Consider the following 17,353-nt stretch of genomic DNA (forward strand, 5'->3'; position numbering starts at 1 on the left):
CCCTTCTATTCTTTAAGTTGAGTAATCCAGTAACCTTCTGTATCCTTTTCTCTCTGAACCTCAACCCTTATCTTTTCCATTTGATCCTTCTCCCTCTTTAATATGTCTTGCTTGTTTTGTATGTCATTCATAATCTCATCTAGCTCTTCTCTCTCTTTCTGTAACTGGTGCCTCAAGATTTCCATGCTGGTATAGTAGTAGCTGTATTTACTCCAACCCATACATTGCCCTATCGCCCAAACAGGGTCAACTACTCCACCAACACCACGACCAGCTGGCGCAACTGGGTATGGCCATGGAGGACGTCCTCAGCGTCCTCCACTATCTCAACACCACCAGCGAGGCTCTCCATACCTCTATCAGAGGGTCTCCTACCACAGGTTGTCACAGTGAGCCAGTCCCCCAGCTTACCCAGCCATCTGCCCAGGTCAGCGATGCCCGACTGTCCCTTCCGGAGAAGTATGATGGTACTCCATCGAAATGCTGTGGCTTTCTACTCCAGTGCTCCCTCCATACCCTATCAGACGGGAGCCCCCACCATTGAGAGGTCCAAGGTTGCCACGGTTATTACCCTGCTGACCCGACGGGCGTTGGAGTGGGCTACGGCCGTCATGGAGAGAGGAAAGGAGGAGCTTGGTTCCTATAAGAGGTTCATGGTTCTGTTCAGGGTGGTCTTTGACTATCCTCCAGAGGTCAGACAGGGAGGTGAGCAACTTCTCCAACTCCAGCAGGGTGCCCGTACCGCTGCGGAGTACGCCCTCACCTTTCAGATTGTGGCAGCCTCCAGCGGATGGAATGAGCCGGCGCTCCACACTCTATTCTGGGGAGGACTGTGCAAAGAGGTCCAAACGGAGTTGGCGTGTCGGGATGACATCCACCACCACCGCAGTGAGGCTCCTGTGTGCCATCCTGGTGATCTCGTCTGGCTCTCCACCAGGAACCTACCACTCCGCCTATCCTGACGGAAGCAGAGCCCCCGGTTTGTGGGGCCCTTGAAGGTCCTCCGGATGGTCAATGAAGTAACCTATTGTCTAAAACTCCCCACCAACTGCCGGATCTCACCCTCCTTTCATGTTTCCCTCCTCAGGCCGACAGTTCCTGGTTCCCTGGCTGATGCTGTCACCCGCGACACCCGTCCGCCTCCCCTGGACATCGATGGGACTGCTGCCTATGCCGTTAGGTCCATCCTGGACTCCTGACATCGTGGGGGTCGGGCTCCGGTACCTGGTGGACTGGGGGGGAAACGGTCCTAAGGAGCGTTCTTTGGTCCTAGTGGTGGACCGCCGTCCGTACCGGAAAAATTCTAAATGACAGATAGTGACTCCTCTACTTCCCCATGCTCACCACCAGGCCTGCGACACACTAAACGACAGGCGTCACAAACACTGGAAATCTTGACCTTCAATTGCTCCACTTTCGCACTTAATGCTACCCCAGAAATCACTCCTTCAATGGTGCCGTGTTCCTCAGAGCAAAGCAAGAAACCGATCTTGCCCCGAGTTGCATGACACGGAGCGCCCGCTCCTGCTGGGCAAAATAAACACACACAAATATCACAAGTCCACTACGGGTTACCTTCACTGACTCAACTGTCCACAACTCCTTTCCCACCCACACTGAAACCACAAATGGATCCGCCAAAAGGCAAGGATCCACTTTCTCCAAAAATGTCACTCCTACTGGACCAGATTTTTCTATATCATATCCATTGATGCAAGGTTCGGGCTCCAAGCTCTTCACCACACCTTCCTTCTACTTTGCTTAACGCCCACTCATTCACTTCCATTTCACCTCTAGAATTTGACCTGCTGTACTGCTCACTCTGTTTGTACTTGCCACCAGTCTTCTTCGCCCCTGATCTCGCACACTATCGCCATCTTCATATACAGTGCATTCGGAAAGTATTCAGACCCCTTTACTTTTTCCACATTTTGTTACGTTACAGCCTTATTCTAAAAATGATTAAATAGTTTCCCCCCTCATCAATCTACACAAAGTACCCCATAATGACAAAGCAAAAACAGGTTTTTATAAATGTTTGCAAATTTATAAAATGTTTAAAACTGAAATATCACATTTACCTAAGTATTCAAACCCTTTACTCAGTACTATGTTGAAGAACCTTTGGCAGCGATTACAGCCTTGACTATTCTTGGGTATGACACTATACGCTTGTCAGACCTGTATTTGGGGAGTTTCTCCTATTCTTCTCTGCAGATCCTCTCAAGCTCTGTCAGGAAGGATGGGAAGCATCGCTGCACAGCTCTTTTCAGGTCTCTCCAGAGATGTTTGATTGGGTTCAAGTCCGGGCTCTGGCTGGGCCACTCAAGGACATTCAGAGACTTTTCCCGAAGCCACTCGTTGTCCTGTTGGAAGGTGAACCTCACCCCCAGGCTGAAGTCTTGAGCACTCTGGAGCAGGTTTTCATCAAGGATCTCTCTGTACTTTGCTCCATTCATCTTTCCCTCAATCCTGAGTAGTTTACCAGCCCTTGCCACTGAAAAACATCCCCATAGTATGATGCTGCCACCATCATGTTTCACCGTAGGGATGGTGCCAGTTTTCCTCCAGACATGACGCTTGGCATTCAGGCCAAAGGGTTGTTTCTCATGGTCTGAGAGTCCTTTAAGTGCCTTTTGTCGAACTCCAAGTTGGCTGTCATGTACCTTTTACTGAAGAGTAGCTTTCGTCTGGCCACTCTTTTATAAAAGCCTGATTGGTGGAGTGCTGCAGAGATGGTTTTTCTTCTGGAAGGTTCTCCCATCTCCACAGAGGAACTCTGGAGCTCTGTCAGAGTGACCATCGGGTTTTTGGGCACCTCCCTGACCAAGGCTTTTCTCTCCCGATTGCTCAGATTGACCGAATGAATGATGGATGCCAGCTTATTTCATTTAAGAATGATGGATGCCACTGTATTCTTCGGGACCTTCAATGCTGCAGAATTGTTTTGGCTTGGTTTTTGCTCTGACATGCACTGTCAACTCTGGGACTTTATATAGACAGGAGTCTGCCTTTCCAAATCATGTTCAATCAATTGAATTTACCACAGGTGGACTCCAATCAAGTTGTTGAAACATCTCAAGGATGATGAATGGAAACAGGATGCACCTGAGCTCAAATTCGAGTCTCATAGAAAAGGGTCTGAATACTTATGCAAATAATGTATTTCTGTTTTTTTTAAATACATTTGCTAAAATTTCTAAACTTATTTTCACTTTGTCGTTATGGGATATTGTGTGTAGGTTGATGAGGATTTTAAAAAATGTAATCCATTTTAGAATAAGGCTGTAACGTAACAAATTGTAGAAAAAGGGAAGGGGTCTGAATACTTTCCGAATGCACTGTATATACAAGGAGTACCAGTACTGTGTAAATGTGCATGGGTATGAGGTAATTGAGGTAATTCAGCATGTACATGTGGCACTGGCAGCGGAAACTGTAGGAGGATGGGCTCATTGTAATGGCTGGAATTTAAGAAATGGAATGGAGTCCAGTGAGTGTGATGCCAGTGCAAAAACAATTAAGATAATGAAATAAATAATAAAGTGGGTAGGCAGTCTCATGGCTTGGGGGTAGAAGCTGTTCAGGTGCCTTTTGGTCAGGGACACATTTTTTAAACCTTAGACTGCAGCACTACTTGGGAGCCCAATATTCAATTTGAATGAGTGTATGAGATTATTAGACTGATAAGGATTACACGGACCGTTAATGTGAAATGACTATGACTTACATAAAAAAATAGTTTTAAAAAAACACAAAGAAATGCTTGTTTACAAAAAATCACATCCGGAGATTCCCGATATGTAAATACTTCTGGGCGGAGATACGCATGCGCAGGTGCTATTCCTGTCTAAATCGGGAGATACGTCGACGTTATTGAATCGCCATTTTAGAAAGAAGGAGAGCTGTTTGGAACAACAGCAGTCAGTTAGCTACGTGCTTCAACGTTATAGTACATATTTTTATTTTATCCAGTGTTCCTACAACGCAGAAATGTCTCGGGACAGATTTAACCTTAACGTTAGAGGAAATAATCGTGGAGTTGGATTTCAACGCCGGGGAGGTGCTGGCCCGATGCGAGGTGGAATGGGTAACATGAATAATTTCAGACAAAACCAACACCCTTTTCAAAGAGGGCCTCATCCCGGTAACTTTGGAAAACCACCCAACCAGATACCTCAGATAACCCCTCAGAAGCCACCCGCACCAACTCTTTCCCAGCCAGGCGCTCAAGCGATTCGGCCACCACCTACTCCTGGCCCTGCGCTAACCATGAAGGGCCCCATACAGCAACAGCAGGCCGCTGCCACAGTAGCTCCGGCCGCGGCAGCAACTCCGACGGCCGCAGCAGCAGCAACTCCGAAGGCCGCAGCAGCAGCAACACCGATGCCCGCACCTCCCGCGGCCGCAGCAACAGCGCCTGCGGCTCAACAAAAAATGCAGTCCCCACCTCCGAAGCCTGTTCCTCCGAAACCCGCACTTTCATCTCCCCCACCAAACCAAATTAAAAAACCCGCTCTCTCATCTCCCCCACCAAACCAGATGAATAGGAACCAGCAAAGACCAGGACCCGGCAACGCCAATGGGAATGGGAATAAATCTGCACCCGCGAACAAAAAACCTGAACCTCAAACGCAGAAGAACACTTCAAATGAGGCCGAGGAAGCCCACCCCCCCAATGTGAGTAACGACGTTAGCCAGCCATGCTAGCTAACATTCCGTAATTCGTACATTCCCTACTTAGTTATTATATCTAACGTTAGATATGCAAATGTATTATGTGAAATAAAAGTGGTCCATGGCATTGGGCTAGTTAAGCGGTCCATTCACACGCTGCGGAGTTAGCCTGCTAACGTAACTAGCTAGGCTAGTTGGCTACATGGGAGGCACGTCGGCCATTTTGTGAGAATCGGGTACATTTCCACAATGTTACTGAAAGCGGATTAATAGATATGCATCCACACTACGCAAAGTTTCGAGGAAAGCCACGGTGGAGACACAAATGTAACATATTTGTGGTGCCGCGGGGAATCATTTGTTTGCAACAAAATTACACATCAATACATGGCCATTGCTGTTACACAGTGAGACAGGCAACCGGATGAAAAAAAACAAAGGAATAAGAAACAAGGCGATGAGACATTAACAGACATTCAGAAACATTACTTATAATAATTAAAGTTTAACAAGTTTGTGGGATTTATATAGTTGTTGCAGTTCAATACGGGAAAAACGCTCATGTTATTTTCCAAGCCCATTTTCATTCGTTAGTATATTTGGCCAGGAAAATAATTATGTTAATATGCTAGTTGTGAATTACAAGGATGGGCATAATGCCATTTAATATCATCAAAGGTGAAGATGGATATGTTGGGAGTATTTATATACGACCATTCATGACTCAAGTCATAGTTTCCTAGAATGGTGGCATAAATGCTCAATAGATTCTCAATCAGAATATGTTTTTTAACCTTTTGTGCAAGAAATCGTAAACTGGGCAGGTGGAGGAAACTGATCAAATTGAGCGCTTTATCTTTTGGGTAACCGGACAGTTAGGGTGAAGGGTGTCTCTTTTGACTACTTTTTAACCATTTAATCTTAACTACCCACTAACAACTCAATCAATAGCCTATAAACTTCCATGATCATAGTCTTTTCACTAATGGATGTTTCTGAATATAATGTGTTTTATTCCTCAAAATAAATATAACAGAATTGACCTTTTTGATGTTAGAAGGTGAAAAAGGACTGACTTGGGTAAATGATTCCAGTTAAAATTACAGCTGACTTAAATAAAAACAAGATAAAAAACATTCAGATGACATGGTGGGGACAATTTCAGTGAAAAACATAAGAGGGCAACAGTACTTGTGCAGAGTTTCAGAAAGACAACTTCCCAAATGGGTTAGGGTTATGTCATGTATCATGAAGTCACCCAGGTGTCCCACACAAGTAGCCCAAGTGGCCAAATTGGTGAAGGTATACATTTTGAAACAAATAACTACATACAAAATACCAAAATGGTATTCTAACTGGAGCAGAAGGGACAGAGGTAGAGTGGCCAGAACGTGGTGCAGTGGTGCTGTAGCCAGCAAGCTCCTTGATGAGCAGCTCTCTGAAGGCTTGATAGGTCCACACCTCCCATGCTCTTGTTGTAGTCTTTTACTGCAGTTGGATTGGGGACATTTTTGTTGGTCCACGCCCCGGCACCGTCCTTCACAAGTCTGAGGACATGATCCCCACTGAAGGACTTGTGGATTGTTGTGCACATCACCACCTCTCTGGTATCCATCCACTTTACAAACAGCAGGCCATCTTCACCGATCCATTGCATGGTCCCCCGCTCAGCCCGCTTAGGCATGTCGTTCACCTTCGGAAAGCCAACCCTGTTGGTACAAATGGTGCCACAAGCCCACACTTCCAGCTTCCTACGGTCTGCCAACAGGGTAGGGCTTGTGTAGAAGTTATCCACAAACAGTTTGTAGCCCTTCCCTAGCAGTTGAAAATCGAATAACTCCATTAGAGTCAAAGCTAAGTCCCTTACCGGTAGCAAAACTGTTCTTCCCCTCATAGACAAAAAAATTGCATGTGTAGCCACACACAATCAGCCAACACATACAGCTTGTAACCCCACTTGGTTGGTTTGTTCCTCGTGTATTGTTTGAGGCCAATTCTGGCCTTTGCGGCTACCATCCTCTCATCTATTGACACATTCTGGGCTGGCTGAAAGTAGGTTTTGCAGGCCTCAACAATGCTGTAGTAGTAGAAAGGTTTTATTTTGCACAGTCTATCAAATGTTGCTGTGCCTCTCTTCTTGTCATTTGCTTCATCAACCTTTGGGTCACTGATGTGAAGCGCCTGTGAGAGAACCAGAAACGTTTTGCAGGACATAAGTCATGTGGAAAGGCAGTTGGTAGAGAGATTGTTTTCCAGTAGTCCCTCAGGCTTTTCAGCTTCACCAGCCCCATGTAGACAACCAGTGAAAGGTAGCAGAAAAAGTCTGACATGGATATGGGCTTCCATGCTACCCTTTTGCCTGCTTACTTCTTCTCCCCATACTTATTCGTGTTAGACACGAGCGAATCCACAACGGATTGGGTGAAAAACAGCTGAAAAAGCTGAAGGGGGCTGTACGTTGCAGTCATGTTCAGCTGAGGTCCTGGCTTCCTTTTTGGTCTAAATGTTGGTTGAGGTGGCTCCACATCATCTTCTAGGGCAGTGTGCCAACGCCCTTCTGTCCCTTCGTTAGCAGGTGGCACACTTCCCCTCCTACGCTTTGTCAGTGCCTTCACACCTCTAGATGGCCCGGGAGGTGTGGAGCCGGAGACAACAGGTTGGCACTGGGGGCTCGCATTCGGAGTCAGTGTAACTGAAAGAAAATTTTCAGTTAGAATAGTTTCACATATCAGCCTTGTATCATAACGTGCTGTTCCATTTCACTTTGGCCATTGTTGTGGGCCTGCCTCAAATAGGCTATTTCATGTAGGGGTGGGGTGGAGCGGCAGACACGCATCTCGACCATGCTCCCTCTAATCCATAATATGTAGACTATGGAGGACGCATGGTCGCTGTGTGGGTTTGGTGTTACATTCTATTCCATTTTTATATATATATATACACACACACACACACACACACAGGCTATGGGTCATTCACATACATACAAACATACCCCCACCCACAACGCATAGCCAATGTGTACTTTACACATTTCATTACATTTTTATATATTGCAAATAAAATGTTTTAAAAAATCACAAACAATATTTTATATTATTAATTTCAAACAACGACATTAGCCTGAGAAGAACTTACCAGTCCAAAACAATGTCCTCTCTGTTCAACAAATATGCTTCCATTTTGGAGTCATAGCTATGGTCGCTAACTGAATCGTCTTCCAAAAGCAGATCTGTTTCTCTATCACGATCAATTTCCTCTATAATTTTGTCTACACTCGTATATCTAGTCTTAGATTGAGCTTTCTGATTCGCCATGATGTTCGATATATAAACAGCTGAAGATGCGCGTTATTGAAATAGTGCTGTGCGTAACAAGCTTGGCTCCTTCCAGTATGAATCTTCAATGGCGAATGACCGTCTTTACGCAGGAGTTTACTACATGGGTTGGTCTTCCAACACAACCATTACATATTACCGTTTACCTCGGCTCATTGGCTATCTACCCAGCTAGATTTCAAGATGATCAGCGGTCATTGGGTTAAAATAGTCAATCAACGAAACAGCGGTCATATCATTGGTGCACAATGATGTCATTACTTGTTGTCTTCAAATCGGTTTCTTTCAGTCAATACGTCCCGCGAAATGACCCATCAAGTTTGGTTGTTACAAATAAACCAGTTGATTGCAATGAAACCAAACATGACTGGATAAAGTCACGTTTTGTGTGTGTATTTACATCGAATGTGTCGTCAAATTGAATGAGGCGGAATTCACGACACAAGCAGTACACAAAATGTTTTGTGTTAGGCTAAAAAAATTGTTTTTATCAAACAAAAGACCATTCATTGTGTAACAATGAGCATTGGGATTGCAAACAGGAAGATTGTCAAAGGTAAACAATTTATTTTATTGAAATTTGTGATTGGTTGAAATAGTTCACTCTGTCCTCAGATAATCGCATCGTATTCTTTCGCTGTAAATCCTTTTTTAAATCTGACAACACAGTTGGATTATTAAGATTCTAGGCTTTCGAACCATGTGAGACACTTGTATTTTCATTAATGTTTAATATAACTATTTATGTAGGGATCACCGTATGTTGTCGAATTTAATCCCGCTAATGGGTTCGGTGCGCAGAGAGGTTTAAAAAATTCTCCCCGAACCCAAAAGTAGAGTTCTAAATAAAGTTGTGCTCTAAAGTGTCAAAGGCCCTTAAAAACAGTATAACTCCATCTTCTATGAACTGTTCTAATTTATTTATTTAAATTGACTAAGTGAAATTGTTTCAATTGTTGCACGTTGTTTATTTTCGTTCACTATCAGAATCTGCTCTAGGCTTAACAGAGTTTATCAAAAAAGGAATCGAAGTCGCCTTCTGATAGATGAGGTTGATACAGTGAAAGTGTATTTAGTTATTAATATTAATTAGTTATTGAACTTAACTCAACTTTCTAGAGTTTTTCCCTGTTAATAACACTATTAACGTTTCCCTTTACTGTGGCAATTGTGATCGAATCAAAACAATATTAGACACTTTCTCAATGCAACAGACCAAAACAAACTATGCAATAGATTTTGTTGTAGGCAGAACACGTCGTAGTAGGATTCTATTGTATTGACACGCACTACTCCGGCCATTCTCGACCCAGACCTGTGCAGCATAACCAATCAGAGCTGCTGTAGGCCTGTATGCAAATAGACCATTGCCATTTACTTTGAACTGGACTGTGTTTACAGCTGTGGTAGTGAGTAGATAAACTTGTTTTGAGATCAAAGCAAGAGCTGCATATAGCCATTTGCACATTTTGTGCATATCCTTTGCTAGTTAGTGAGTTATTAGCCCAGTTATAGATCATTGATAGTCAGCAATAGGGGAGTGATTGCTTCCAACAAGAGCACGAAATGTGTACATTTCTAGACATTTGAAAAGCGAGTCATCAGGAGCGACATAATCACCTAATTAGTTATGTTCTAGTAACATAATATCAAGGGCATTTGTCAGGCTAAACATTGTAGTTTTGGAATCTGAACTGAACGTTGTATCTGTCTGTAGGAGTTGAGAGCGACATTGTCCTCGTTGCGCAGACCTGGCGAGAAGACATACACTCAACGATGCCGCCTTTTCATTGGAAACCTTCCCAACGATATCTCAGATGACACATTCAAGAAGCTGTTTGCAAAGTATGGCGAGCCCAGTGAGATTTTCATCAACAAAAACAAAGGCTTTGGCTTCATACGCCTTGTAAGTGCACTACACTAGTTAACATAAACATTGTCCTTTTGGTAGTTATAAATGTTGTAATTTTTGGTCTTTAATGCCTTGTCTAGGGTAAACCGGACAATTAGGATGAATGTTGTCGCTTTTGAGTACTTTTTAACCATTTAATCTTAAAACTACCCACTAACAACTCAATCAAATTAAAAGCCAAATTTCTACCATTCCAGGAATCCCGTGCATTGGCTGAGATAGCTAAAGCTGAGCTGGATGATGTACCCATGAAAGGCAGACCGCTTCGGGTGCGCTTTGCAACTCACTCGGCTGCACTGTCTGTGAAGAATTTATCACCTTTTGTTTCCAATGAGCTACTGGAGGAGGCCTTTTCCCAGTTTGGAGTGGTGGAGAGGGCTGTGGTAATTGTAGATGATCGCGGGCGCTCCACTGGCAAGGGCATTGTCGAATTTGCCTCTAAACCTGCTGCACGAAAGGCACTAGATCGTTGCAATGATGGAGTCTTCTTGCTCACCACGTAAGTGATTTACATGAATTTGGTACCATTCAGTAGAACATGAAATACAAATGAATCTTTCCCCTAAAGGCTCACATGCTGTAATTAATTGGTACTTTTGATGTCTTAGGTCACCTCGTCCAATTGTCGTTGAGCCCCTTGAACAATACGATGATGAGGATGGTCTGCCAGAAAAACTGGCACAGAAGAATCACAACTATCATAAGTAACCCTCACCTCATATAACTAAATAGCCTTAAATCAATAGCATATGGCTTTTTGTATTTTCTTATCTCTCCCCCCCCCCCCCCCCCCCCCCCAGCATTCCTTTGATGTTCATATTGAGGTATTTATTTTTTACATTGAAAAAAATGTATTCAACCTTTTTCACTAGCAAGTCAGTTAAGAACAAATTCTTATTTACAATGGAACAGTGGGTGAACTGCCTTGTTCAGGAGCAGAACGGCAGATTTTTACCTTGTCACCTCGGGGGATTCAATCTAGCAACCTTTCGGTTACTGGCCCAATGCTCTAACCACTAGACTACCTGCCACCCTGCCCCCAAAGGTATGGAACTGTAGCTATTGTAGCTAGGTGCTTTCCACAGAGCATGAAAATTACACTAACACCATCAGTCCCGAGATCCGAGCAAAAATCTGCTAACTTTAATTTATATACATGTCCTATCCTAATATCTAGCATCAAAATGAAGTGTTTTACAATTTCATTTGCAGTACAACCAGGGCTACAAGTTGATTTTATGAGTTTAATTGATGAATGTCAAATGAGGTCCGCCAAAGCATAAATAATGAATTTATGCGAATGCTCACTGGGAAACTAATATCCAACTAGTCAGTGACAACTGTTTGGCATTTGTGATAGCAACTATGTGCGCTTATACAGTGCATTCGGAAAGTATTTAGACCCCTTGACCTTATCAACATTTTGTTACGTTACAGCCTTATTCTAAAATGGATGAAATAATTTATCTTCCACCTAAACACAATACTCCATAATGACAAAGTGAAGACAGTTGAAGAATCAGGAGGATGCAATTGTCAGATTTGCCAAATGGAGGGTGGGGGAGACCTTTGTATGCATCTCCGTGTGTGGAGTAAAGGTGGTGTATGATTTTTTTTCCCCCCCAAGGTTGCACAAAATGTGGTGACACTGATTAAAGTTTGCCTGCATTAAAGTCCCCGGCCACTAGGAGCGCCGCTTCTTGGTCAGCATTTTCATCTTTGCTAATGACCTTACAGCTTCTATCCCCCGGTTGGTAGGATGACCTAAGATTATCAATTTTATTTGCCATTGATTGCAGATTAGCAATCATGATAATTGAAATTGGGCTCAGGTGCATCCTGTTTCATGATGTTTCCACAACTTGATTGGAGTCCAACTGTGGTAAATTAAATTGATTGGACATGATGGAAAGGCACACACCTGTCCTATATAAGATTCCACGGTTGACAGTGCATGTTAGAGCCAAAACCATGCCATGAGGTCGACGGAATTGTCCGCAGAGCTCTGAGACAGGATTGTGTCTGCAGCATTGAAGGTCCCCAAGAATGCAGTGGCCTCCATCATTCTTAAGTGGAATAAGTTTGGAACCACCAAGACTCTTCCTGGAGCTGGCTGCATGGCCAAACTGAGCTATTGGGGGAGAAGGGCCTTAGTCGGCGAGGTGACCAAGAACCCTATGGTCACTGACACAGCTCCGGAGTTCCTCTGTGGAGATGGGATAACCTTCCAGAAGGACAAGCATTTCTGTAGCATTCCACCAATCAGGCCTTTATGGTAGTGGCCAGAAGGATGCCACTCCTTAGTAAAAAGCACATGACAGCCAGCTTGGAGTTTGCCAAAAGGCAACTAAAAGACTTAAACAAGATCTTCTGGTATGATTACACCAAGATTGAACGCTTTGGCCTAAATGACAAGTGTCACTTCAGGAGGAAACCTGGCACCATCCCTACTGTGAAGCATGGGGGTTGCAGCATCATTCTGTGGGGATGTTTTTCAGGGACTAGGAGACTAGTCAGGATCGAGGAAAAGATGAAAGGAGCAAAGTACAGAGAACTCCAGAGCGCTCAGGACCTCCGTCTGGGGTGAAGGTTCGCCTTCCAACAGGACAACGACTGTAAGCACACAGCCAAGACGATGCAGGTGTGGGTTCAGGACAAGTCTCTGAATGTCCTTGAGTGGCCCAGCCAGAGCCCGCACTTGAACCTGATCAAACATCTCTGGAGCGACCGGAAGATAGCGGCGCAGCGACGCTTCCTCGTCCAACCTGACAGATCTTGAGAGGATCTGCAGAGAACTGTGGTGTGCCAAGCTAAGATGTCAAGCTTGTAACATCATACCCAATGAAGACTCAAGGCTGTAAGCGCTGCCAGAGGTGCTTCAACAAAGTACTGAGTAAATGGTCTGAATACTTCAAATGTATGATCATTTTTTTACTTGCAAAAATGTCTTAAACCTGTTTATGCTTTGTCAATATGGGATATTGTGTGTAGATTGAGGGGGACATAACTATTTAATACATTTTAGAATAAGGCTATAATTTAACAAAGTGGAAAAAGTGAAGGTGTCTGTACTTTACGAATGCACTATATATTATGGACACAATGTCTTCCAATGATATTCTATGTAGAAAAAAAACAACTTCAAACAACTCTTTTGTAGTTTGTGAGTGCCATAGAGCAAAACATGTTACATGTTTGTAAGAGTGTCTGCTTTTCATAGATGGCTTTTAAGTTTGTATAAAAGACCCGGCCTGGGCCTCTTCAGGATCTGCCCTTGTCTCACCAACACCACTCTAGCTCAGCCCCCCGTTAATTACGCATGCCTACTATCCATGGATTCAGAAGAAATGGACGAATCCAAAAGTTTGTAGCTCAAAAACACAATGTTTAATGGGGGTTAGAAGTCAAAGCACTCCTCCCGAGTGGCACAGCAGTCTAAGGCACTGCATCCCAGTGCTTGAGGTGTCATTACAGATCCCGGTTCAAAGCCGGGCTGTAACAGCCCGGCCCTCGACCGGGAGACCCATGAGGCGATGCACAAATGGCCCAGCGTCGTCCGAGTTAGGGGAGGGTTTAGCTGGCCGGGATGTCCTTGTCCCATTGCTGTAGCGACTCCTGTGGCGGGCTGGGCGCATGCACGCTGACACGGTTGCCAGATGCATAGCGGTCGGGTCGTGGCAGTGGCAGGGTCGTGTTTTGGAGAACCAATGACTCTCTAGCTTCAACTCTCCCGAGTCTGTACGGGAGTTGCAGCAACAGGACATGACTAAGTGCCGAAGTGGATATTACGAAGTTGGGGAGAGAGTGGGGTAAAAAGTATCCTCCCCAAAAAAGTCCAAATGTGCCTGCAGTACAGTGGGTACTCATTGGGCTAAAGTCACTGGGTAGTGTTTACCAGAGGTCGGGGGTTGGGTTAGCAGATACCACACAGTTAAAGACCCATTGCGGTTGATTTTTCAGAGAATGATTACCCCTCTTGAGTACCACTTTTTGTTGTATGTCTTGATTACAAGTTGGTTTCTATTCTAACACCTGCAGGGAGCGGGAGGAGCCTCCCAGGTTTGCCCGTCCTGGCACTTTTGAGTTTGAGTACTCTAAGCGTTGGAAGTCCCTGGACGACATGGAGAAGCAGCAGCGCCAGCAAGTGGAGAAGAACATCCGCGAAGCCCGTGAGAAACTGGAGGGCGAGATGGACGATGCTTTCCATGTGCACCAGGCCAACATGATCCGCCAAGGCAAGCTTAACTGGACCAGAGACAACCCCTTCTCAAAATGGAAGGCTAGTTAGATGTTGCTGTGTCTTACATGTATGTTCGTACACTGTTTAGATCTGCTGAGGCGTGAGGAGGAGCTACGACGCATGGAGGAGATGCACAGTGCGGAGATGCAGAAGAGGAAAGAGATGCAGCTCAGGTATTGAAACTGGTTTGAATAACTGTTTAACACACAATTTATTGGAGTGTTACTAAAACGTGGCAGTGTGCTTTACAGGCAGGAGGAGGAACGTCGCATACGTGAGGAGGAGACGCTCCGCCAGAGGGAGATTGAGGAGCAAATCCGGCGCAAGCGGGAGGAGGCCTACAGAAGTGGGAACTTCATGGACAATGTAAGCTGAGCAGAGTGCCATATCACCATTCAGACCTTTACATTTGCATTTGAGGAAAATGCGTGTTCTTACGGTATTGATTTTACAGAGGGATATGAGATTGACTCAGGGTGGTGCCATGGGCATGGCTGGTGAGTAGTGAATCTTTATATTTTTTAATGATTTGTAAAATAAAAAATAGATTTATTTTCAGCTTGTTGTTTTGAAATGAGAGTAAGAAGTTTGAGACTGCTTTATAAACATATATGACAACATTTCCCCCTGAGGGCTGCCATGACTCATTGTAATGTTTGACATGTTGTCCCAACTAGACAATCAATTTGGCTCACCCAACCAGAAGTTCCCCATGGGACTCCAAGGCATGGGTGGACCTAACGCTGGGGGAGCCATGATGCCCAATGAAATGGTAATGTATTCCAAATGGAGTAGAAGACAAATTGGGGGTGGTTTCCTCCACTGGTTGCTGTAGTTGTCATCTGGGAGAGTGAAGTGGATGGTTTTGCGCCGGTCGGCCCAGGTTCGAAGCTTGTGTGCTGACAGTGTAGTGTCTTCATAGGCGTCAATACCATGTCGATATTAAATTTGTACGTAGCAGCTTTCAGCAGCAGCATGTCCCCTCAGTTCCTCCACTCTTACAGCCTGTTTTTCAGCTGAAAATAATCAACCTGTACTAAACCCAGTGAATTGCTTTCTTAAAGCTCCTACTTCGTGTAATAGACCTATTGCAAGCCCTGTCTTGTGTGAGCCAGACAGGCACATTTTCTTGGCAAGTGGAAAGATGTCACCTGACAGCATTTTTTTGGGTGGAAAACCTTTTTAGTTGAAACACTTTCCCATACTGTCATTGAACTTCAAGCGATCACATGAAATGGTATAGATGGTGTCTCGGTGTAACCTGGAAGTATTTTTTTAGGGGCTTCAGTGTGAAAAGTGAACTTCCTGCAATGTTCTCTTGTGGCATGGCAGTTGTTTTAACATTTTCCCAGCCACCACCATGTCCAAGCAATTCAAATGATGGGTTTTTTAGTGCAGGTTGCTTTTTGAAGCAAACATGTCTTTTGACATAACATTAAGCTAATGAGTAAGCTCTTTTAGTGCAACTTGCAAAACACAATACGAAGAACTGATGGTGACAGGCATTGCCCTGGGACTGCTTGCTGGATACCTGTACTATTTGTACCCTGTGAGTGAAATAATGCCCAGAATGTGATTAAGGCATCCACATTAGGCCTATGGCAGGCAGGTGTATTAATGTCCTTTTGTGTTATAGGTTACATACAATTAGTAAGTTGACCAGTTAGATGTCTGGTTGGTAACTTAGAAATGGTCTGACGCAAAGCTGTTCAAGTCCATTAAAATGGATACAACTTGTGCTTTGTATAAGTTGGTATACTGTCAAGGATATATCAATTAATGTAATGGAACACAGCTATTTTGACGTAAGGGTGGCAAACGATCTGATAGAAAAACAACACAGCTGGTCGGCTGCTTTTGCAATGGGTGAGCAGTTATTGGTATTCAATAATGGATTGTACAGTTCGACAACGTATCTAGTGTATTTCTTACTGATAGCACCACATCCATTTTTCTGTTCTTCACTGCAAGCAATGCAGTATGAACCTAACTTTTAGTGCAGTGATCGCAGAGATCCTCTTACCCAGAATGTAAGATGGCTAGTAGACATGTTACTGGCTTGACTAGCTGTTCTTGCCGCTACACACATGGAAGCTATGACTAATCAGGATCCATTTAGTCAAGTTCACTTCACGGCCAAGTATTTATTAGTTTGAACAAAAGAGCTGGTACGGCTGCGACTACCTTCCAAATAGAATGAACAATTAATACATACACTTTTTACACCATGTGCCTAGATCAACATACCTGTATGTGATAACTCATTTTGAGTTTTGGCATTTTAAAGTGTGGGGGGCTCTGTCTACAAATTTGTAGAACACCTGAAAGGAGGATTTTCCTATTTCTAAAGTCAATCTCTATTTCTGATGTAAATGGAATGTTCTAGAAGGGTCCAGAAAACCTTTTTTTATTTTGTGCATTTTGGCTTGTTTTTGACACTTACCTAAGCTGCGATACACTTCTTGATTGCTCGTTGTGCCATATCGGGTCGCACAAAAGATGGTAACAAAAGTACTCAAATATGTATTTTAAGAAATGGACACGCTCTCAGTGTAGTTGTATAGGTCTTCAGATGTGTACACATGAAATTGTGTTATTCCGAACTTTTTTCCACAACATTCTAATCCAGGTTTGGAATCGGTTCAGGGAACAGACTGCAAACTGGAACCAAATGTGATCTATACTGTTCCGGAACAGAACCATTATTCTAAAAGCATGGGAACCGGTTAATAATGTAATTTTACGTTCTGGGCTATAAAAAAAAATCGGTCCCACAATAATTAGAACAAAGCTCCTATGCAAAGCCTTCACTGAAACTTATTCCAGCCTCTGCCTGCCAGCTGGAAATCTGTGCGTGTGTGTTTCCCCTCTGAAGAATAGGTTAGTTACTGTAGCCTACTGATGCATGATTTGGAAATTAGGGAGATGTTTAAAAGAATGGATTTGCTTTTTCAATGCTAGTTAAGTTCGATACTATATGATGTTTCACATTGTATTTATTAAAGCTGCAGTAATTAACCGTTTGGGTGACATTACCAAATGAACATAGAAATGTGTTGTAGAGTTGTCATTCTCATTGAAAGTTTGTCTAAGAAGCGGTAGATCTGTTTTATGTGCACTTTCTATGCTTCTCGTTCTTAAGTTTTGTTTTTGCGTCTTTTACTTTAGGGTTTGTACACCAGCTTG

At 43.8% G+C, this 17,353-nt stretch overlaps 1 protein-coding gene across 3 annotated transcripts in view; it reads left to right on the forward strand.

Moving 5' to 3' along the window:
• The first annotated feature begins 3,868 nt into the window (after positions 1–3,868).
• Positions 3,869–17,353, forward strand: part of LOC110496149 (splicing factor, proline- and glutamine-rich) — a 28,550-nt gene continuing 15,065 nt past the window's right edge. For 2 of the 3 annotated variants that reach the window (XR_002469521.2, XM_036952667.1), the window contains exons 1-9: positions 3,869–4,680; positions 9,733–9,921; positions 10,125–10,426; positions 10,536–10,631; positions 13,966–14,162; positions 14,256–14,340; positions 14,419–14,533; positions 14,622–14,664; positions 14,845–14,939. Coding sequence is in view for 2 of the 3 variants with exons in the window: in XM_036952667.1 (XP_036808562.1) it covers positions 3,994–4,680; positions 9,733–9,921; positions 10,125–10,426; positions 10,536–10,631; positions 13,966–14,162; positions 14,256–14,340; positions 14,419–14,533; positions 14,622–14,664; positions 14,845–14,939 (1,809 nt within the window). In the remaining variant the exon portion in view is untranslated. The remainder of the gene's footprint in view (positions 4,681–9,732; positions 9,922–10,124; positions 10,427–10,535; positions 10,632–13,965; positions 14,163–14,255; positions 14,341–14,418; positions 14,534–14,621; positions 14,665–14,844; positions 14,940–17,353) is intronic. The other variant, XM_021571876.2, reaches the window with a different exon arrangement.

Source organism: Oncorhynchus mykiss, chromosome 18 (assembly GCF_013265735.2).
Source record: "Oncorhynchus mykiss isolate Arlee chromosome 18, USDA_OmykA_1.1, whole genome shotgun sequence".
NCBI lineage: Eukaryota > Metazoa > Chordata > Actinopteri > Salmoniformes > Salmonidae > Oncorhynchus > Oncorhynchus mykiss.